At 39.6% G+C, this 23,912-nt stretch overlaps 1 protein-coding gene across 2 annotated transcripts in view; it reads left to right on the forward strand.

Moving 5' to 3' along the window:
- The first annotated feature begins 90 nt into the window (after positions 1-90).
- The window catches only part of OSBPL10 (oxysterol binding protein like 10), a 134,823-nt gene continuing 111,001 nt past the window's right edge, over positions 91-23,912 (forward strand). The window contains exon 1 of one of the 2 annotated variants that reach the window (XM_057380011.1): positions 91-133. Coding sequence is in view for 1 of the 2 variants with exons in the window: in XM_057380010.1 (XP_057235993.1) it covers positions 22,292-22,587 (296 nt within the window). In the remaining variant the exon portion in view is untranslated. Of the gene's footprint in view, positions 134-22,202; positions 22,588-23,912 lie in introns of those variants that run through there. The other variant, XM_057380010.1, reaches the window with a different exon arrangement.

A 23,912-nucleotide genomic window follows, 5' to 3' on the forward strand; every position in this document is an offset into this window, starting at 1 on the left:
CACTGGAACAGGCTTGTCAGGGAAGTGTCACAGCATCAAGCCAAGCAGAGTTCAAGGAGCATTTGGACAACACACATGGTGTGATTCTTGGGGCTGTCCAGCACAGGGCAGGAGCTGGACTTCGATGATCATAGTGAGTCCCTTTTATGATTTTATGGCAATGCTCTTGTCCCTGTACCAGTGCCCCWCTCTCTTTATTAAAATCAACCATATATCAAGGCATTGCCCTTTTGAGTTTTTCATTACAGTACATTTCTTGTCTTGTACCTCTTCCAAATGGCTTGCTAAGTGTTAGATGTCGATGAAATGCTCTTTCAGTTWGAGGCTATATGAGAAGAAAAGCTGGATCAGTTCTGTTGCATTTTAGATTATCGTAGCTGAAGCAGTGTGAACTGCTACCTGGTGTTTTCAGTTTAAAAGCAGKGTTTTAATTTACTCCACTGCCAGTTTGCTATCAAACTATACCAGAAGGGAAAAAAGCCCCAAAACAACGACCAAAACCAAGAAAACATGCACAAATCCAATCTGCTTGCTCTAATGTCTTTATTTCTACTGCTAGCGCTTCCTAATGTGGAGAAAGCCCTCATGTTTTTGTTTGAATCCAGTGAGGGAATGTTTTGCTAATGCTTGCTTTAAATATTCAGAGACCRGGGTTGATAATATCTACTCTAGGTTTTGAGGGATTTGGGAAGGGGTAGTCCTGTAAAATTGAGYAGTAAGTGACTGGAAGCTAAATACTTAATTAAACAGGGAACTCAATATTATGCAAAATGGATATCCTTAATATGAGCACTTCAGGATCATATTGACAATCTGGACAGAAAGGGTAAAGTCTTTATTAGACTAAATAGAAGATAGAAAACAAATACRGTTAAATTATAATTTCTATAGATTTTTCTCATAAAGCTGACAGTTCTTCATCAGTCTAGAAGGCTATGGTCCCTCAGTCTGCAGCATATTATGTGTGTGYACTTCTGTGTTTTACATAGAATTGTCATTGTCTCACTGGCAGCCTGCAACCTGAAATTTAACATACRTTTACACCATTAACTAAACTGCACTCTACTTAAACATATCAAATTCACACAAACTTGAAAAACAGCCAAAATAAAAACACACGCTCATCTTGAAGAATCCTCAGATTCTTCAGTACTGTACAGTACAGAAGCGCATCATGCAGGCCTACCATACCACTTTAAATTTTACTGAGTAGAATAAAATAAAATGGACTATTTCAGCTGGAAGGGAMCTACAACAACCATCTAGTCCAACTGCCTGATGAATTTAKGGCTGATTAATTTAAACTCTTCTGAAGTAAGAAGTGTCCAATTCTTTAAATAAAAATATTGCAGACAATGGATAAGAAAGGGCAAGAAAGAACTGTTCAACTGTTAAAACGAGTGCTACCAGATCATTAATGTTAGGAAGAATACAAGATTTTCTTTTATGCCTCATCTGCAGACTGAGATGTGTTTATGCAATTTAGTTGTACTGACTGAAGGTACTGTCCTCTTATCCTAGCAGGCCAAACTGACCCCAGCTGGAGATTTTAATCTTTTTCTCAAGGTTGGCGGTAGAAATTACATGTCAGTGGCTTGAGTTTGGAGTCTGACATCTTACCTCAAATTGCTAGTGAGGAGGGTCAGGAGCAAAGGCAATCTGAAAGGTAATCTCAGGGAAACCAAACCTACAGCATCTTTCATAAAAAAACCCACATCCTGATGGTATAGCTGTGACAGTCCAGGTATAATCAACAAATTCAAGTCACACTCATACCCATATTCTGTTCTCCTTATAGCGTAACCAGTCAAAGTGAAGTGACCGACAGCTGGGTTCTAATAGATCAAGTCAAACAACTGTTTGCCTGAATTATGGCTTTTAAGGCCTTCAGATTCTGGCCTTTGCATGGAAGCAGCTGCAGCATGAGCATATGTTCCCTTATGCTCGCTTTGCTATGGCAACAGTATGAGCTCCTCTGACAGGTGAAGCAGGCAACTGAGTTTATTGAACCACCACTAAGATTTGATAGATTTAGTCTGTCAACACCCCAGAAGACTAAGTCAACATTAATTTTATTTAGTGCATATCAGAAAGCAGCTAGTTTGGTACCCATAATTCCATTAAAGAAGAAAGTAAAAAAGGAAGGGAGTTTGTTGACATAAAAATACATTTTGGATAGGGTAGAAAGTAATGCACAATTGTATCACTGTTCTTATTTTCATGTTTTCCTCTATATCTAAGTGGCTTGTTGGTCCAATGTCAATAGAAATCTATTTCTTTTCTTCAGTCATCCTTCATTTGACTTTACACACGGTGATGATGCAACCATTAAGAAGAAAAAAAGCAACTCATGAAAGGGCRGTAGTATAAAGCTCTAGCTGCATATAGGCAGAGTCTCTGTTCTTACAGCTTAATGTATTGATCTGTTTTMATTATTCTAGATATTGCTGGGATGTGTGTTCTTCTTTTTGTAAGGAGTTCTTTATYTGTCTGATGTTCCAAGTATTTGTTGAAACCTAACAAGCTCATTTCAAAACTCAGCACCCAGAGAAAATAAGGTACATCACTGCTAATCTGATTAGTCCTGATTACCTACTTGGAAATTTTCCCTTTAATAGGCTGATTTTATTGTTGAATATATGATAAAAAAGGTTTTTTTTAGGATATAAATAAATGCATTAAATACCAGTCTTCTTTTAGTTTATTCTTAATGTTCTGCACAAAAKATAAGAATCTGAGTTATATGTTATTAGATAATTATTTCACCAGAACATATTAACATCTTGAAATACATTTTGAATCATTTTAAATTCTGCTGATTTTCTAGGACTTTCTTTTACATACGTGCGGTTGTGAATGTGTGGGACTTGAAAAATTCTGTACCTTCTTTAGTACTATAAACCCCTGTCCATGATATGGATTAGGCAGTGTAGCTCAGCGTCTCTGAGTAGGTGACTTCAAGGATAAGCTGATTAAGATATAGTAATTAATACTTTCTTAAGACACCTCAGTTTCCAAAGGATCTCAAATACWGACATGAGGATGAGGTCCTGCCTATATTAAACAAACGTAGATGTAACTGAACAATAGAATTAAAAAAATCCCAGTCCTTGCCTCTTTTGAAGGTGTACAGAATGAGAAGGGGTTAGGTTTGACTTTTAGTTTTTGGGATTTTATGCCAGTCACTGGGTAACTTTGAGGGCCTGCATAAAGAAATGTGCATGAAGGCCAGGAAATGCTAAGAAGCACAAACATTTTACCTTCCCTCTCCTTCACCTCCACTCCCAGTTCATCCTTTCTTCTCATAACCTGTTTTCCCATCTCTTATCTGTGCTTATTTTGTCAGTTCTCTACAACTTTATTCAAATGTTTCTTTCAAGTCCTGTTCTATTTTGACTGACTAATCTGCATTTTTGAGGATAAAAAATTAATGAAGAAAGGAAGGTGATATGTAGGTTAAAAGCCATTTTGCTTTTCCTTACATTGAGGGAAATGTGCTTACTTTATACTTAGAGAACTACCCACCCCATGTAAGCTTGACAAGCACCTTCAAAATAAGTCAGTCTTTCAAACTGATCATACCTCTATTCTCAAAGAAGAAAGAATGTTTTCAGCTTTATCATATTGCATTTTGGCAGGTCTTACAAGATAAGTAGAATTTTAATCTAGCTGTGAACCTGGGTCAAGCACAGATAATAAAGCTTAATAAAYAAGGAGAAATCTGGAGTTGAAATATCTGATTTTAGCATCATAAAGACCTTCTGTCTGTATCTTACATATTCTACTGCATTGTTATATTTTTCCTCTGCCTGCATAACTTCTTTCAGGTAATTTATTGCAAGTTATTCCATTAAACTTCTGTGTAACATCTTTATTAATTAAGGTCRTAGCATGATAAACATTTTGTGTGAGTAAAAAGCCATCCTCCCTCAGTTGTTGCCCATTCCCCTTTCTGCACTTTCTTCCCCCACCTTGTGCTGATACAAAAGTTGTCATTTGCGCTGTCCGTGCAGAAAATCAAAAAAGAGAATTACCTGTGTTTATCTGCTTTTTCTGACTTAAACTGTTGAACGACTGTCTCAACCCATAGTAAGAAGTSAAGTATCTGACTAAGCAATTTAGTGCTATTAGATTTGTGTTCTGGAATACAGAGTCTAAATATAAAACAGAGACAGAATTATGTGGGCTGAGGGCAATACACAAAAATGATCTTTGCAAATACGGGTGTCTGCCAGGAAAGTGTTTCTTGCCTACAATCATTAGGCAGTGGAGAACTATTTTTAGAAGATTTGTTTGTCATTGCTCTGTACCATATATAAACAGCATTAAAATCTATTCCTTATGAAACAAAAAATAAAGGCAAGTTTTGCTCTGGAAATGTGGATTTCCCCCTTATTTTGAAGTGCAGATGATCTCAGATCATTCCTTTCTTTTTTGTCTTCCTTTCTTCTTGAAATTTAACTAGCCTTCATCTCACCTTTCACACTGAACCACTCTGATGGCATACAGGGAATGCTTTCTTCCTAATCTTTAGCAAAACACACAATAACAAGCTTTGTCTTTGGAAACTAGGAATATTGTGATGGTGTAGAAATGTAGGACGAGTTCCCTGCTGTTAAAATCAGCTTTAATAAAGCCTTAAATTTGCAATGCATAGATCAGCATCTCTGATGTGATCCTTACAGCTGCTGGAGATTACCTAGTGCCTCTACTCTGGTGTTTATTCCAGCTTTGTCCTGCTCTCATCACTGGGTTCTGCTTCATGGGTAACTCCTGCTCAGTAGTTTCTCTGCCTTCCATRTAGTGATAGGATCTCTTACAAAACTCTAAAATGAGCCTCCCACTACTGTGCAGCCTCAATCCATAGAACTGTGTTCCTGTAGCTGCACAGAACTATTATCAAGCACATCCAGWGTATAAATGAGGTTTAAGAGAAGAGAATTGAAATTATTTACTGTTTGTCTCTTTTTTTAATTCAAAAAAGGTTTTAATTAKGCGGTATTGTTTTCTCTGTGRACTGCAGAGGGATTATTGAGGGAGWGAAAAAAACCCAAATTAATTAAAATCTKGTTCTTTAGGTAAACTACACTGGCTAGTGTCCATGTAGCATGACTGTTCTCATCTGTCTTCATGTATCATTATCCACAGAGTGCTGCAAATAAAAAAACTCWGCTTAAACATAAATGGAAGTTTTGTCCTTCTTTGTTTTTGACTGTAATGCCACAGATGGCTGCAGATCTGCTGCAYACTCATTGGCATCATTGCCTCCACATTTTTGTGTATGAGAGTTCTAAGTGGGCTTGCAAGCTGTTAGCAAGGCAGTAATCAGGATTGTCTTTCTTAGCACTGAGGTTAACTACTACTSGTTTCTTGGATTGCTAGGTGTAGTGCTGTACACTATCATCATACTGACTGAGCAGCTCTGGAGTGGCACTTGGCCCCAATGCGCTGTTGCAGTGAAGGATCTGAGAGTAAAGAAGTGTCTGGACTTGAAGTGAAAAACACTTSTAGCTGGTCAAGATGTAAAATGTCTGACTCATCTGTTGAATTCTGGAATTGTAAGTTCATGGATGTAAGCAACATTTGCAAGATGGGAAGCACAGCTAAGTGACTGCACARTTCTCTCAACCATAATGGAATCTGATGTGCTGTCCAGTGATCCAGAATCAGGAGAGATCCCTTTAGAATCTCTCTCTACTGTGCTCCAGTGATTATTAGTACATCTAGAATGAATTTTAATCGGCATGTAACTAGACTTCAGGTTTCTGGGAAGACAGTCCCAGTTCTTTTGCTACAAACTTCTACTAACATCAGACATGAAGTTTGGAGCTTCCAAAATAAGGATTGAGGCAGTAAAGGCACTTCTATTAAMACAGGGAATGTTGATATATATGTATTCAGCCTTGCGCAGCCTGAAGAAAACATTCAGATAAAGTTAYTGTAGGAAGATCTATTGACTGATTYTTTTTAGAAATAATCRTGCCCAGCAATCCCTGCTAGATCAATAATATTCTTAGCTGATGCCCTCAATAGCTGTCTCTGAAAGTCAGTTTGTTACTGTTTAATAGCTTTTATTGACATAGACTATGTGAAATTGAATGCAGTTCCAAAATTGATTTTTTTTTTTAATTCAAATTTGGTTATATGCCATTGTCATTTTTTGGAGCAAATTAGTCAGCTGTCATGTCTATCAAGAGAAACTGAACTGAGAACCATGGAACGTGTTTTTTGTCATGTAAACATTGTGAAACAATAAATAATAGGAATTTGCTATGAAACAGTCGATGTAAAGTACTAAATTCAGAAAGTAACTTGGTTCATTTTAAGCAAAATGATAGCCTTGGTGTGCATGGACTTTTGAATATTTGATGTAGCAAGGAGAAAAAAATATAAGAAGGGTATTCAATTTTTAAATGGAAATGAATAGCCAGAAAGGTCTTTACCTTTTTTTACCTCAGCTGCTGTCAGGGCCCTCAGTGGGCCCASAGACTCTWATWYCCTTKAGCAATCTGTAACCATAATTTTCCWTAAGCCTTCTCTGGAATGTCTTCCCCATTTCCCAGCCTTTAGCTGCCTCTGCAGGTAACTATGATGTGGCACAGCTGTGTGTTGTTGGATCAGGCTGCTCTGTAAACAGCTACGTCAGGAGAAAGCTGTGAGAAGCCTCAGATGGGACTAGGATGCACATTTCCACCCATGCACACTCCACCCATGGTCTCAGGAGCTACATTTCATCTCATGCCCTGCTGCTGTGTGGATGCACCTGTGCTGATCCTGAATCACTGAGAGGAGGAGTGAGACTAACATCAGGACAAAGATCAGCTGCACAGAAAAGCAGTTTATTTGTATTCCTGACTGACTTGTTTCAGTAACCACAAGGCCAGTTTATTTGAGTAAAATTATGCAGGATTAAGGACTAGGGCTATATGAAGTTACAATGAATACACATCTCATTCATGCAAGGAAGGTACATGTAAAGGAGAAATTATTCCAGATTACAAAATTATTTAAGACTGGAAGTGGAAACATCTTGTTCCCTTGTACTATGATTATGTGAGATTAAATCAAAAATAAATCAGGWAGGATAGACAAAATCTATATCTGTACTGTTGTATAAGTATTTAGTAAAAAGCAGCTTGCTAACTCTTCACATAAAATGTAAAAACTCCAGCAACTACACCAGCCAATATTTTGGTAGCCACAAAATGCCTAATAGATATTGAAACTCTGCCTTAAGAGATTCCTAAGAGACTTAAGAGAATCACCTTATCCCATGGCTCCATCTGGGCAGTCACTCTGGTTACTTGGGTAAATCTCAGGTAACATTGTCATAACAGGTGGTTTTGTATGGCAGGAAAGAAGTTTGTGAGCCTTTGAGCTGACTACCAARCCAAGATGCTTGCTGAACACCAGGTTGTGGAGTATCAGTGTGTAAAGTGAAACAGTCTGCAGTGGTTCTACTATGTGGGACTTACAGGGTGTCATTGTTTCCAGGGAAAAAAATACAGGCTGCAGGAGTAAGAAAGCCAAATTACACTTAGCAGTTGCATTTGGATAGACATGTCACCCCTTCCTTTCACTCTGTAGCCATCCTCATGCTCTGAATGCTGACTTTGTGCTATTTTAGCTGTTCACTGTACAGAACTCTGCCCCAGTGCAGGATACAGATACAGATCTTGCTCCTCTTGATCTGTACAGGGCATGGATATTGCCCTGTGCTTGTCTGCTTTGTAAGTGGCCACCACAACCCTACAGGAGGGACAGCTTGTACCTCAGCTTCTGACCTAAAGACAGCTGGGCAGTTGCTTGTTTCTTAAGTTCGTTTGTCTCTGGATAGAAGATCCTAATAAATGATCCTATAAAGGTTTTAAACTGCATATTTTTGGATATCAGGACCTTATCTAATTTTAGAGCATTGTAATGGGAGTTTCTATAAACCCCATCTCCTATCTTTTCCACCCATACAACTTAGTGAAGGATGGAGGGCAGATCTAGCATTGCAGTTAAGTCCTCCCTCTGTGATGGAGGCAGGACAGCTTCCCCGCTGCCTCTGGTCACCTTCAATGAGATGCAGCCTTATTTCTTCCCAGCACTGTGCTGGATTTTTAACTTCACTACTTAGTTTCATGTTGTTCGTTGCTGTGCATCAGAAAACAAAGCAAGCTGTGCAATCCTAATGTATACACAGAGCCTCTCTGCACTGAGTGTGACAACCCCARTAACCTTTGTATACAGTATGTGCAGTGTAACAGTACCAGCAGCATCCAAACCCGCTTATAGGCACACCAAGGAATGCCCCGCGTGGAGCTGAACTGCAGGAGCTAGTTTGTAACTCAAGGGCATAGGACTTGAATTTATCTTATCTTCAGAGAATAAAAACTCCTACAAGGGCTGCATCTTTCCGCTTTTTTATTCTGTGGTAGATTCTATGCATATTAACCTGCTGAGTATCAACATCTAGGACAAATTTAGCATCTAGAGTAACTGTGACTGGTTTCAGTGTTGTTGTTTGCTTGGAAATCATACACTTGCCATAAATTGTAAAACCCACGGGGTTCTGAAACAGCTTTCAAAGATGGCAGTGAGCCAGCTTTAGTGCCAGTCCTATAGGGTTTGGGTTTGTAATCGAAAGATTTACAGTGTGCTTATCWTCATGTATTTAAAAAAAAATCATCCATGGCCAAGGGTGTCATAATTTGCAAACACAGAATTTTTTGTTTCTATTAAATTTTAGTTCCTGTTAAGTCTTCTGTCAGAAGATATAACGAAACACACTAACAGGAGAAAAGGCTTTTGAATGCTACTTTATAACAAGAACACAACCTTAATTAGCAGTGAACGACTTTCACAGGATTAATTTACTGCGCTGTAAAGGAGGAAGCCCCTTTGGCACTACGGGGAGTTGCTGTTTCCTGGCAATAAACCTGTCCCATGCAGCTGAAGTTCAAACATTTGGGGACTTTATTGTTTTACATGGGAATTTTATTGGTTTAGAAAGTTTGTATGCAAACTGACAGAACAAAAGACAAGATGGAGACAAAGGAAGCATTAGACCAAAAGTTTCTGAGCAAGATGAGGCACAAAGTGAAGTTTATAGCTAGTAAATATGTCACTTTTTATTGTGGTTCTTAAAGTTAATWAATGAGTCAAATGAATATCCCACTTTGGACTTAATTTGAGTCTCCAGCCTTTATGTTTAAGAAAGACTGGGATGTCCTTCGTTATCAAAATCTAAAATCTAAAGAATTTTATTTTATGGGTAGCTTCATAGGTTTTAGCAGCTAACTTAGGTCCCTGCTCAACAAGGTATTTCCAAAAAAGCTCTGAATTCCAAATTCCTGAGTGATGCCTCAGTTGATTACTTGGRTGTGGGAGAAGAGACAAAAAAAAATACCTGTAAGTGTTTAGAAAAATTACCATGAAGTATGGTGATGTTAACAATTTCATCACAAGTTTTGATTTGCTTAGAATCATAGAATCATTTAGGTTGGAAAAGGCCTCTAAGACCACCGAGTCACTAACCTAGTACTGCCAAAACCATCACTAAACCATGTCCCTAAGCAATGCATCTGTATGCCTTTTATGCAACTCCCAGGATGGTGACAACCACTTGCCTGGGCAGTCTGCTCTTTAATTTTGGATATAAAAAAAATCATTGTTTGAAATATTTGTGTGTATTGATATGATTTTCAGACCTAAAATAATGTTCCAGAACTTGAAGTATTCATCCACAAAGCTCATGCAACTTACTCTTTGTAGCTAGGATTGTGCAGGCATAAATGATGGCCTTAGAAGATGCAATCATGTTGATTAATAAATAGGGTGAGGAAGGGCTGAGTTTTCGTAACTACTGGTAGGAAATAAACCCAGTAGATAGATATCAATAGATAATATCASTAAATATCAGTGGATGCCTTTGGTAGACGACAAGGGATAAATCCACTTTTATTTACATAAATCCAYTTTACAACTTAACAGCATGCCATGAAGTAATGACTCAAAAGAAAATAGCTATGATTTTATAGAGATGACAGGTTTTASCTCTGTTTGATGGCCTAATTTGTATCCATTTGTTTAAAAAGGAAAATTCTTTTCAATTAGTAACACAAAGGGATTATCCTCTCTATAGTTAACCTCATACCTGCAAATTTGTTTCCTCTGCTTTGATATTCTAGTTTATACCTAATAAATACGAATAGATACCAAGATGGTGTAGAAAACATTTGGATTGAACAATAAATTAACTCAGTAGATAATGAAASCTCTTGTTATTTGAATTTATTTTCTTAACTGCTGTATAACTTGCTGCATCTTTCAGAAGAAATGTTATCAGTTGTCTTGGACATTCAGGWTCTCATATTTGCTGCTAGTGGAGATGATGCATTGTAATTTTTTTGCTGGTGCACCCATAAACTCTGTGGCATGACTAATTAATCTGCTGTAATAACAGTGAACTTAGTAGTTTATGGCTTAGCTTCCTAGTGTGCAAGAGTATTTATTTGAAAGTTTTAAACTGTTCAGTGTGTTGGCCTTGAGGGCAGTAAAATGTGCACAACACACACAAGCTTTGACCATTCAACATTCATCATTAGTAACACAATTAGAAATCTTCTAAAGTGTGTGAGCTGTCCAAATTAWAATGTAATGGACAGTTGGCTTTGTAGTCATTAATTACCACATTAACTGGGTACTTTCTTGCACTTTAAATCTTGGAAATTTAATTAGATTATTGTATTAAAGAAAAATATGATTTAGCCTTTACTCACAGGGAAGAGCAAAATGTGTAAGGTTTGTAGGATAGGCTRTTGTAGATGTATCCAGGCAATTTTGAGACCACATTCAGTGAAGAAAAATCCTTGGCATCAGCCACMTTCCCTGAGTGTTCTTCCCTTTTGAGGAAATGGAACATGTTTCTTTTTWAAATATTTGCTGAATTCTTTGGAATCCATGGCTGAGTGGAATATTTTTTCTATGATGTTGAAATGTGTTTGCTCTTTTGGTTCTTCTCTTTACTCTTTGACTCCCAAAATAATGCATTCAGGTTCTCTTCTCATGCTATGGAAAGTCAAAGGGAACTTTCCTGGAGGCATGAAATCTGAAGTTCTTGAATTTTTCCAGCTCTTTTCAATACTTTGTGAGGACTTTTATACTTAGCTAGGAAGATGTCTTTATAATAATCTGAATTATTTTGCTTTTCCTTTTGCATCTGAGCATGGCCTCCTTACTAGAACCAAGAATATTAATTACTTTAAATCCAAAAGTTGGGKCTTTTCTTTCCTTTGACACTTTTATAATTTATAGAAATATAACCTAATTAATTTATTATGTCATTATGTAGGGAAAGCTAACCACAGTGATGTCTAGGTCCTACTGCTCAACTTCTATGATTAGTGGCTTTTTATTAGAAACTCTCCGGTTCTGGCACTACATTCATTTTAAGCCGGACACTGGTGCACAAAGCAAAACATTTCCAATTTGCTTTCCAGCTTGCAGTCCATTCATCTCCTGGTAGAACTCCTGTGAGGAATTAATCAAATTTAATGAGGCCCTAATTGTCTCCTTTTTGATGTTATGAACTCTGCTGGTGCACCCTTGCAAAATGACATAATGCATTAGATGTTTTGCTTCTTCCTACACGCATTTTTGTGACAAGTTTTCCTAGATTGTGCTAGCTATCACAGAATGTAAGGCTTTATGTGTATTTTGCTTGACTTTGGTTTTGAGCTTTGTWAGCATATTCCTTAGTACCCTGCAGAGTTGTATTTTATATCCGATWCATCCTTTATACTGTCATTTTGAATTTTCAGTCATGTCTGCTGAACTAGATTGCCATCCGTCTGCTAAAAGCCTTGCTCTAGACTGAGTAGATCTTGAGGTAGGTCTAAACAATGTGCCAAGATTTAATTCTAAACCTGCCAGTCTTTTAAGCCCTTTCTGAAACTTTCTAGTTGTGCCCTGCATGTCAGTATTCTTTTCCTTCATGAGAAAATAAAGTTGAGTCTCCAGTATTCACTCAGCCACAGATACTCCAAAGTACCTTATACCACAGACAAAACCACAATTTTACTTCTTRCATTTTTGTGCTGCAGTTTCAGTGCCTCCTTTGACCTGTATTAACAAATGATGCCTAAACGTACCATGTATTTCAGCATCAGCCACCATAAAAAGAGGACCTTCTCAATGTCATTTTTACTTTTAATGGTACCTATTGCTTTTGTGTAAACTGTATAACAGTGTTTGAACTTCCTTCCATTTTCTGCTGAATTTTTATAGAGTAAGAGCTGTGATTAAACCTTTAAAATATGTATTTTAATTTTATTTCTGATGTTATGTGACATAAAGTAGACTCTGGGAAATAGGATGCATAGCAGAGACCAACTGCATTAGGCACTTTGATTCTAKTTGGGTTTGAATTTCTTTATCTTCTACATTACATAGCACAAAATTTTCAGAGGCACAGCTCTACCCAAAGWATGCCACTAATAGTACAGGGAATGCACAGGAAGTTCAGTAACCAGCGAAACAGGAAGCTGTGTGCTTCCTGGTCAGTCCTTCCATGAGTGTATTCCTGGATAGCTAAGAGCAGCTTGCATGAGAAAAAYAGAACTTTATTCTCCAAGGGAGAAACATTAATTGCATTATCTTGTAGATTGTAAATGAAAAATATACTGCTTTGGTTCTATGTTACAAATGGAGATTCAACMCTTTTCTGTAAACTTACACCCTTTATTTCTATCGGCCCAGTCTTGGTTGAAGCAAAGTACTCTTGGCAAAATAAGAAGAGGGTAACCTTTGACTTGAGCTAAAGAATTTTCCCGAGAAAGAGGCTGATACAAGAGTATTTTTCTACCTTTCCTTCACTTTTATTTTTTTCTATTTTCAAGAGTCAGGCCTGAAGGACACATACTGAATTTAATCAAATTCATAGAGTTATGCTTGTTTTATGTTATGAAAATGTTAGGAAGAACAAATGGAAAGAAATAACTTGGTAGATTTTTTCTATATTTATCAATTAATAAGGACATGAGTACCTCTGAATGCATACACATAGTTCCTATCCTCTGTGAAGAAAATTTACTTGAGCACAAGGAATGTGTCAGAATTGTCATGCATAAAATTTCTGTTGATAGGAGTGGTATTTTCCCTCAAAACTACTAAACTAAACCCTGTTGCATCAGGCCATCAGTTTAATTTCATGCAGAGATTACTCTTTTTCTCCCTCAAAAGCTTTTCTTTCTTGTGTGATGGCCTGAGTTGGCTTGCTTTCATATRCTTCCCATTGTAATATTTTCCTAGGATTCAAATTACCGTGAAACGCTTGCCTGTGGGTGATGGCCTCTGACTTATTTCTGGTGCACTGCATCATCAAACAACATCAGTTTTCCTTCTGAAACTCTTCGAGAGGGAGAAAATGCTGTGGTTATGTCAGGAGACTTGTCTTCTCTTTCTCCCTGGGTTATAAACTTTCTGCCAGTTTACTGCCAGGATTTTGACACATTTGGTTTATGTGTTGCCTCTGAAGACTTCATCTAACCTAGCCTTTTTTGGCAAACTCCCCACTACACTCTTAGGCTGACACTGGAGCAGCTCCATCTCCACTGGGGTTTCTGAAGTAGACAGGCYGCTTTTGTTGCTATCAGAAGTGTTGTCTAAACTTGGTTTGAACARAACTTGCTGGCAAAAATAAGGCCATAGGAACTGCCAAAGACCTTGCTGGTGTTCTGGATGTGGCGTGGCAGACTTCAGTGCTGGTAGCAAAAATAGATAAAAACCTAAATCTCTTTTAAACTGACTTTGTTTCTGCCTATAGACCCCTTTTTTTCCTGGTCAGCAATACAATTCTATGCCCTTGTCTACTAAAGTAAAAATTTTATTTCTGACATGAAGGAATCTGGGAACAGATTAAATTAGTATGGGCTGTTTTCCCATAATAAGACCCTATTCTAGTTTATGAAACACATGCTGTGTATGACCTTATTTATAGCTTTCAGATGATTATTTTGTTCAAGGAGTTTTCTAAAAAAAAAAAAAAAAAAGCTGTGCATGATCTTTTGAAGACCTTTCCTGTTCCATTTGATATTTATACTAAAACCTCAGATCCTTTCTGCTTATTTTTCATTAAGGATTTTGAAGAGTCTATGGAGAACATATTTGGACAGGGAAGGTGTTTATTGAGACAATTCAAACTTTGTTATATTGTTTGTTTAAATTTTTATTTCTGATGACAGTTTCAAATATCAGTGAGATGATTTTAGAGAACCARTGCCTGTCTTGTCAGTTAGGAGCTGATCTCTCCTCATCAGCATTTCAAGGTCCCCAGGAATTGGTTCCTATTTTTCCCCCAATAAGATAGTAAGATTAAATATTTATCCTTCATTTCATACAAATGGGATGTCAGAAAAATAAAACAAGTTTCTGCAGCCTCCTGTACRTCTTATAAAGGAAGAAAATTGTCAGTGTATGCAAACCCTTAGATTCTTCCTCTCATTGTCATTTCAGGTTGCTAGCATTTGGAATCTGATTTATCAACTTTCTTAACTTTAATGCTGCCTCATTTTCTGAAAGTATAGCCCTATTTTTAGGCTGTAACACAGTATAGTAGGGAGAAGTTTATGACTGATTGAAGCTGGCAGAGCTCAGAGTTTAGAATGTCTGGATTTGTGAAACTGCAGCTAAGGAGTGCCTGTTCCAGACATCCTCTATGGAAAAGACCAAGGTCGGGAAAAGTTAAACTGCAAAATGGCTGCTTCCTGAAGTTATACTGTGCTTATTCTAAAACATTAATATTCATTTCTACCTTTGAAATCATGGTAAATACTCTTATACCAAGCCACGTATGAATGCACATTATATTTTGCAGAACAGGCTCTCAAAAGTCAAAGATCAAAGCTGACAGCTGAATTTTAGAAACCAGAGGACAGAATCATAATTCAGCACTTTGCATATTTGAGGTTATCTCCACTGGAGACTCCTGTCAAGGCTAAATGTGATAGGAGAGAGCAAGTATTAAAAGCAAATTCACCAGAGAAGAGGGAAAAAATTATGCCTGTCTTCCTCTGTCCAGCAACCAGAAGAGGATTAGATAAATRATCTTGTCAGGCTTTTATAAACCCCAGTTTATATTGTTCTTCAGAATCAGGGAAGATAACAGTCTGTGCTGTGGGGTCCTGTTGAACATAATGTTGCCAATCTGTTACATCAGCTTTAAACCTACACATTTGCATGAGGTGGGCAATACGGAGCACATTCCTTTGCATCTTGTTTTGTTTTGTTTGAAAGTAATCTTAGTTATTGTAATATGTAAGAAAATTTTGGTTCATGTGTTTTTCACAACCTATTATAATTTGTCTGTTATCAGCCAATTTTAAAATCATTCAGTGTTGAATCCTGGCAAAAAAAAAATATATATACATATATATCATCTTTAGCTTGGGACAATTACATACATCACAAATTCTAGAGTTAATTAAAGTATGACCCCCAAAACTATGACCCCCAAACTGTAAAAAAAACCCCAAGCTTTACTGCCTTTTACTCCCTTTTACATGCTTATTGACTGGCTTTTATTGGTAGGAGCTAAAATTTAGACMCAAGTGGTAAAATATATTTCAGTAGCTTATCGAATTTACTAGAGATTTATTTTGATAGTAAAAAGCAGTTAAAATATAGGTGTCATGACTTGCTCTAAAGTTCCTGCTTTCTTGTGTGTTTACAGTACTCATAAAGAACTAGGAAGTCTGTATGGTCTGCACAGCTTCTAAAACATGGTCATGAAAAATGAAGTGAACATTATGGATGTTTTAATAYGAGGCTCTGCAGCTTCAGAAAGTGTTTCAAACATACTCTGTCATTTGTCATGTATATTTATTTTAATCGCACATATTAAAATACATATCAGTGTTCTTAATGGAGATTAGTAGGTAAAAAAGGAGGCAGTCATGTCGCGTTAGAAACTTGTATTTGTTTTAATTAGGTTTCTGTAGATGAATCTGCTTACAGAATGGAGGCTGAAATTACTGATCAAAAGTAGTTTCTGCATAAGTAGTTGTTTGAAAATTTAATTGACTGAACTTTTCCTTCTTTTCTCAGTGCCAAAAAATCTTGAATGTTTGTGTTTTGGTTTTGATTTCTAGTGCATAATTATTTCCTTTTTTTTTTTTTTTTTTTTTTTTTCTTTTTTTTTTTTTTTTTTTTTTTTTTTTGACTGTCATCCCATTGTGTGTTGGATTCTAACATTACATAATTAGTATTTTTAAAGATGATGTGAGTTAAACAGAACTCTGCTGTAGGTGAGTAATGGGCTTAGAGACTGATCCAGTTTGAATGAGATTTGGTTTTCATCAGTAAGATACTGCTTGCTAATATCAAACAACTACACAAATTGCTGTTGGTGGAGTATGAGACCAGAGCCCAAGCAGCATAAACTAGCATTATTTTAGCAATAAATACACATTCTGCAGCATAAATGGTCTATTTTGGATGTGCAAATGGTTTTGCAGATTAGGCATAAGATTACAGGTGCTTAGATGTCTCATTTAGAAAGTGGATGTATACCAGGCTGGTTGTTATTACACTGATATACAGCCTCATGCTTTATGAATAATAAAACTTGAAATATGACAGATTCCACTAGAACGATTCAGTTCTCCAAAAAATGGGGATACAAGAGAGCTTGAGCACTGATCTGAAATATGATAGTGACACTGAGTAAACTGAGTTTGTTCTTGAATCTGAATTTGACCTTTAGTGGGCTAGTATACATTTCAAATCCCTAAATGTTTAACTGCACAGCTAGAAAAACAGGCAGTAAAAATGCCTGCAGACTGTTAAGATTTGGTATATCGACATTTCTCTGTAATTCTACAACAAACCAAAAAGGGTTTCTCTTATCCAGTTGGTTATGCTGGAAATTTGCAGTACTTTCTTCTGGCCTCGGTGTATGAATGAATTTATTTTAAGGAACTGTATTTGTGACTGCCTATAAAAGCTGTTCAAAGATGAGCTGGCAGGGAATAAAGCTATTCTCACTAGCTAAAATACACAATATATAGTGTAAATGATATTTGTGCTCACTTAGCTTTTTATGCTCACTTAGYTTCTTTATGTACTGACTYCTTATTTGTTTCCCGTTGCAGTTCMAAGGACTGATTCTAGCCATGCAGAAAATACCTTTCGTCATGATYGTCATACACATCACTTCCTCATTTAATGCATATTTAATGACATCCAATGCAAATATATGTATAACATGCACAATATAAACTAGCATTTTCTCCAGCTAACCATCCCAAAGTTTGTATTCCAGAGGATCAGCCATTTTGATCAAGTTTTSTTTCAACTGGTCTCACCTGCAAATYAAAGAGCAGTGCACTGTAGCTGAGTAAACAAGCTACRAGAGTCTGGCTGTGACAGCAGAAGCCTCAGCCGACATGCAATGCCTTGTGGTAGAGTMCATTAACCTGCAGCCAAGTGTCTGTCTCCTGGGCTCAATTGTTTCCGGCAGTAAAGGTAGTTTGGCTACTCTTTGTCATATGCCATGTCTCTCTTGGCTGTTTCCCTGTAGCCAGCTTTGGGTTATGTGAGGTTCAGAAGAGTGGTTATGCTGGTGGATGAGAAGCTGCTGACACAGGATGAAGTGTGGCAAAGCAGGATGTTTTGGCACGTGTTGCAGGCTTACAGGCACCATGGAGGGAAAATAAGATGAATACTGGCTCAGCAAAGCTAATGCTAAAGTTGGCAAACTGCAGTTAGTGGCTGTCTCTCTGTGTTCTCGAAATGCTCAGGTCAGAAGTCTGCCACTCATGGATGATGTGCTGGTTGATTTTAAGTGATAAAAATATATGATAGAATATTACAATTCTTGACCTGTGTTATTTTAAACTGCAGTTCAGAGGAGTCACTACTTCTTTTAAACCTTCAAGTGCAGGAACCCATGACACTGAATCTAAGGAAGGACTGGAGGACATGCTACTGTGCACTGTTTCACCTGCTGCATTCACTTTCTTCCAGGTGCTGCAGACAACAAACTGGGAATCATTAGTGACAGTAGGCTTGGTGCAGGTGTTACCATGGCATGAGATGTAACACTCTAAAGGAGGACTTTAGGGATAATGTCCGAGTCATTCTGATGCTGACACCTATAGACAGTGGGAAAAGAAGTTCACAGTGGTAAGTTTTTGCCGTAAGTATTCCCTACAGTTTAGTGACAGATGGACTTAGTCTGATGTGAATTGGAGCAGTCTTAGAACGACTCAGTAGGGCAAGAAGGAAGAGATAGTACTACTGAGCAAGCCTTGGGGCTATTTCCATGGAATACATTCAATACTTGAATGTCGGCTGAGCAGAAGTAGTTTCTGTTGACTATGTGGTTAAATTCCTCCATACAATTATGGTGGTGAAAAATCTAGTGATGGAAGGAGATAAAAAGAAATTGGAAAGATATTTGGAAAACTGTTAGGAGAGCATTAAAAAGGTAGAGAAATCCAAATCAACATGTCCAAAAAACATAAATTAGCAAATGGATTAGGAGCTGACCTTGCTCTAGAAGCTAAAACTGCGCAGTTTAACAAAGGACAGAGAAAGGTCTCTGTTTCCTGATAAGAACAAAGAGTACTGAATTTGTTGTCTTACCCRRTGTTTTGCTTTCTAAAAGGTGGGATAAATAGTGCATTATTTTGATTCTTTTGGATTCTTAATAAAAGAAGCAAAATTTTGATTTGGTCAGAAGGTGAAAGYAACATTCTAAAGGAGGACTGTAACAGGGCAGCTGTGTTACCTTGGAAAGAGTGTGAACCTTCATCGGGCAGGTTGCATTAATAAATAGCTAATTAAGAGTACTTGTAACAAAGCATACATCATGTGGTATTGTATTGGACTAAGTCAGTGTGTATTACCCTGAACTCTAGCTCTACTGGGACAGACCATTAGATAGTAAAATAAATATAGGTTCACTAATTTTGAAGAACATTAATAACTTAAACAAGGTTAGGAACTCACTCATATCAAGATTGCTACGAAAGGCTGTCCATCTCTGCTAGGTTGCAATATGCACAAATTAGGAAGGGAAAAGGGATGAGAAGAAGAATGACACATTATTTTACCTCAATACAATACAAAAGTTGCATACTGTGACAGTGTTTGACTCAAAACCACCATTGGTTAACCAAGAAGAACGAATCCTTAGTATATGAAGGTACCATATGCCATAGGTTAAACCAGAGGTCTTTCTAGTCCAGCACTTTATCCTTCCACAAGTAGGTGTAGAGGAAGACTAAGAAGACTAAGAACAAGGCAGGAATTAATTATTCAATAAAGTAAAAACTCTTCAAGGACTCAGAAGTTTAGTGCCTTTCTGAACTTCAAATACACCCAAAATTCTTTGGTCAACCTCATTTAAATATTCTTCAAGAACAATTGCTTTTTTAATCCTTCTAGATRTTTGGCATCCAAAACCATCTCCATAAGAATGAATTTTATGAGTTTAAATCATGTGAGAAAGTAGTTTCTTATGCTTGTTTTAACTTTTTAACTTTTGCCTCATAGTTCTTTTTTTCATGAGGAGCAGTGAAGAATGACTCCTATTAACCTGAACAAYATTTTATACACATTTTATAATTTTTATTTTTCAACCAAAACCCCTGCTCAGTGAGCTCTCTCTTAATATAAAAGCTGAGATTAACACTTTTCTCTTTCTACTCTGTCCTTTTTGAAGGAATATTATAAATGCAGGGTTGTATAGATACTGGCTGTATTATGGATTTATGTAGCAGCAAGCTATTATTTCTGTTTTTCCTAATGAGCTTATCACAGCTTTTTGTTTGATTACTCTTGAACACTGACTGAGATGGAGTTTTCAGAGGACTATTTAAGATGTCTCCAAGATCTCTTGCTTGAGAAGCTATAGCTAATTTACAGCTCCTCATGCATGCATAGTAAAAGCTATTTTATCCCTATGAGCTTTATGTTGGTTTTTAGCAAGATTAAGTTTCAGGTGCCATCTTACCAGTGATTTAATCACTACTGTGAGATATCCTTCTGCCATTTTTTTGCATTTGATTCTAGGTTTAACTATAAACAAATGAGGGGATTCTGATTTAAGCAACACAGAACACAACTCAAAGTGGTTTCCCTCTATTTGARAAGTGGCCATTTACTCCTGTGTTTCACTTCCCATCTATTAACTAGTTTATAACCTACAAGAGGAGTCCTTAGGTTACCACACAACAGCAATCCTTCTAGAGGCACTGAAGCATGTTTTATGATTTGGCAAAATTCTGCTGGGGTCTAATATACTTACAGCCTGTTACCCTATATATTTCAGAAACTTTCTGATGAGTGCACCATTGTAACTTGAGTTTCACTCAAGAAAGGTACGGAGAGGCTTCTCTATTCTTGTGCAAGGTGGCTTCTTTTCCTGACAGAATTATCTTCCAATGACTTCTGTGGAAGGCAGAAAATATTACATTCATTACCTATAATGTAAAACATACACGTGTAATGTGTTGCAGTAGCAGTCCACAATTTTGGCCTGTCATAACATTATGAAGACAAATGAAGGGGTCTCACCCTTATCTCCAGCAAGCAGTATCTGAGTTTCCTGAACAAGCATTCCATGTTCATTCCAATGTTTTTTGAAAACTGTGGTTMTCAAAAGTAGAGTTGAGCCTAAGAATGAGCATTTTCAGGTTGTGGTAATGGAGTTTCTTTAAATAGTAAACAATAATTGGGGAATTTTACATGAACATCCCAAGTAACAGGCTTGGAAAAAGTTACTCTAATTATTTTGCTTTTAAAAATAATAAGTTCTTAATCTTTGTCTGTACCACAAGAGTTGTGCATTACACATCYCATCAATGAAATATTAAAATTCAAGTTTCCAGACTGCAGTGCCTCCGTATTTAACTACAACATGGGAAGTTTAACCACCCAAAATTCAGGATGGGGTTGCCCAACATTTCAGCTACCCAGCCACAACACATATGGTAGAATTTTCCAGAGGGAAAACTGGGAAAATCTAAGTTAGGATCCCTCCTCTCTGTGYTGATTTATACGGGAAAAGTACATATCTAACTGTGTGTGGATTTGGATAGTTTGAGTATCTTCTGAGGTGCAGAACGCAGGGCACCCACGATACYCAATACACTAAAAAAATCTCTAGTACAAAGGACTGCTAAAACTTTCCACGGTTAAAGCACAAGAGCTAAGCTCAGTTCATACTTTCCAAAGACTCTCCGAGTCTCTACATTTCAGGACTGCAATTATAAAATGACAAGAATAGTTACATCTCTGGTATGCTGGGAAGATACACATTGTAACATAACTGAGGCACTTGTTTAAAGCACCAAGGATGGCCATAGAAGTGACTCGTGGATCTGGGCTGACTGTACAGGATCTGCTTAGTTTGTTACGGTGATCTTGAGGTTACATCCTCTCCTTTCAGGGGATGTGGTCTAATGATGAGATATTTTTGCAAAGTCTTGGTGAATGACATGACTGATGTGGTATGTTGGTACACACTACCTGCTGTGGGTTGAGCAAGAATACTGTGYTCCTGAGTGTTGGGCACACCACCCACCACATGTGTGCGGGCACAGCTGCGCTGCTGGTGTACTGTACCACGGACAGTCCCCTCCTCGGTGCCACTCTCGGCGATGACGGGGCACARCTAGTGCGAGGGCCAGCCGCACGCTCTCGGCCGGTGTCCCGGCGCCCGGCSCGCCGCTGCTCGGGTGAGTGCGTGTCATGTGGCGGGCGCGTCACGGGGGGCGCGGTGCGGGGCCGGAGGCGGTCTGGGTGCGCGCTCTGCCCACGCCGCCCGCGTGTGTCCGCACGCCCGCCCCGCACCCGGGCACCGTGTCCTGTGGGGTCASTSCCCGTGTCGCACGGCGTGCGCGCGCCGGCCGCGGGCACCATGCAGTCCGTGTGCGTGCTGTGCCTCTCCCCGTTCGCCCTGTGCCTCCGCGTGTGCGTGTGCGGCCCCCGCCCCTGCGCGGCCCCCGCCGCCGCCGCCACCACCGCCGCCGCAGCAGCGCCCTGCCCCTGGCTCGGGCGGGCGGGGCGCCCGGGGGGGCGGCGGGCGGGACCCCGCGGAGCCGCGGGGCACCGACCGCCGCCCAACTCCCCGCAACGCCTGCCGAGGAGGAGGCGGCGCGGCGGTTCCCTCGCCCGGCGCGGCCCGGCCCCTTCTCCCCCGGGCGCCGCCCCTCTCCGCACCGCCTGTGAGTCAGGGCTTTGCCGGGCACGGGCGGCAGCCACGGCCGGAGCGGGCGGGCAGCCCACGCCGCGGGGCTCCATGGAGAAAGCGGCGGCGAGCGAAGGCGGCGGCAGCAATAGCAGCAGCCGCAGCAGCAGCCGCCCCACGTCGGCGGGCTCGTCGCCCTCGTCCTCGTCCGCCAGCCGCGGGCTCCCGGGCCGGGCGGCGGCCGCGGGCAGGCTGGATGGAGGCGGGGGCGGCGGCAGCAGCCCCGGCTCGGCGGCGGCCAGCCCGGGGGGCGCGCAGGCGCCCGGYGGCGGCGGCAGGCGGCGGGAGCCGGTGCTGGAAGGAACGCTCAGCAAATACACCAACCTCCTGCAGGGATGGCAGAGCAGGTAAAGCGCCGGGCCGGCCCCCGGCGGCGCTGCGGGGCCGCGTCCTCGCCCCCGGCCGCCCCCAAGATGGTGCCCGGGCAACCGGCGTTGACACCCGACCCGACCCGAACCCTCCCCGGCCGCCGCGTCCCGGGGCTGGGCTCCATTCCCCTCCGCACCCGCTCTCCTTCCTTTTGTTTGACTTGTTTATTTTCCCAGCCGAGTTTGGCATGAGGGCGGGCGGGGAGGTGGCCCGGCGCAGGGTCKGAGCGGTGTCCCCCAGGGCGGCCGCCGCAGGTGCGGGCAGGGGAGGGCTGAGGCAGCACATGCTGCTGTCCCTGGCTGACAGGGTTCCGTTTTTAAGCTCCTTTTTCTGTCATGTTAGTCTCCGTCTCCTGTGAAGTTAGCTTGGATAACTAAAGAATGAAAAACTGAGTGAGAGCCTCCCAAAATAAATGGGGAAATATGCCACACTTTTGATTGTTACTATTTTTTAATTTTTTTTTTTTTTTTTGCTATGGGTTGGGACAGCGGAAACAGTTACCTTTGTGTTCAATAAAATATCTTATGTTGCTAAGTCCTACCTGTTTGACAAGTCCTAATTTATGCTGATATGGTGACAGGCCCAGGTCCTGCAATTTGTTGGGTGTGGACARGCTGACGTGCATCTGTGGAAGTCCCGAGTAAGGTCTGGTTTTGGTCTAGTAGTAGTGCAAAATTTTTRGAGTTAGAGCCAGACTGTGGCATTAATAGTGCTGGATTGGGATCTGTTGAAAGCAAGAGAGAAGATTTCATATTAGTGTTTTACTTTCTGTTACTCAACTTTGTCCTTTTAGTGGATGGATGAAGCTGTGTGTCCAAAACTCAACTTTTCAATGTAAGGTATTGCCATGATGATTTTAAAGAGAATGAAATGCTGTAGAGAGAATAAGTACAGGACTAGTTATAAAGCTCTGCACAGACCTTAAARAAAAGAAACAAAAAGATCAAAACCTGCTGTTACTTACATTAGGTGATTCCAAGCACAAAGAACATGGGAACGACTGGGATCTTGATGTTCCGGCAGCAAATTTAAAGCATTTATAAGGGACAGAGTTGCATAAAAGCCAGTGATGCTCTGGTGCTGACTCGTCTGTGGTTAAATCAGTGCTAGGACTGCTGTAGCAGTACTTCCTGAAGAATTCCAGGAGCTGGTCTAATTCCATACACTGGAGGCCATGTGTAGGTGTRCCAGCTATAAATTAAAATGAAGAAGTTTGATGTGCATTGGAGACACACTCATCTCTGTTAAACTTGACTGCTTCAGCATAGACATAGAGAGAAGACCCTTACTGTCATTTGGTTAC

Source organism: Malurus melanocephalus, unplaced genomic scaffold (genome assembly GCF_030028575.1).
Source record: "Malurus melanocephalus ecotype Western Australia unplaced genomic scaffold, MMel_1.1 scaffold_432, whole genome shotgun sequence".
In the NCBI taxonomy this organism is placed as follows: domain Eukaryota; kingdom Metazoa; phylum Chordata; class Aves; order Passeriformes; family Maluridae; genus Malurus; species Malurus melanocephalus.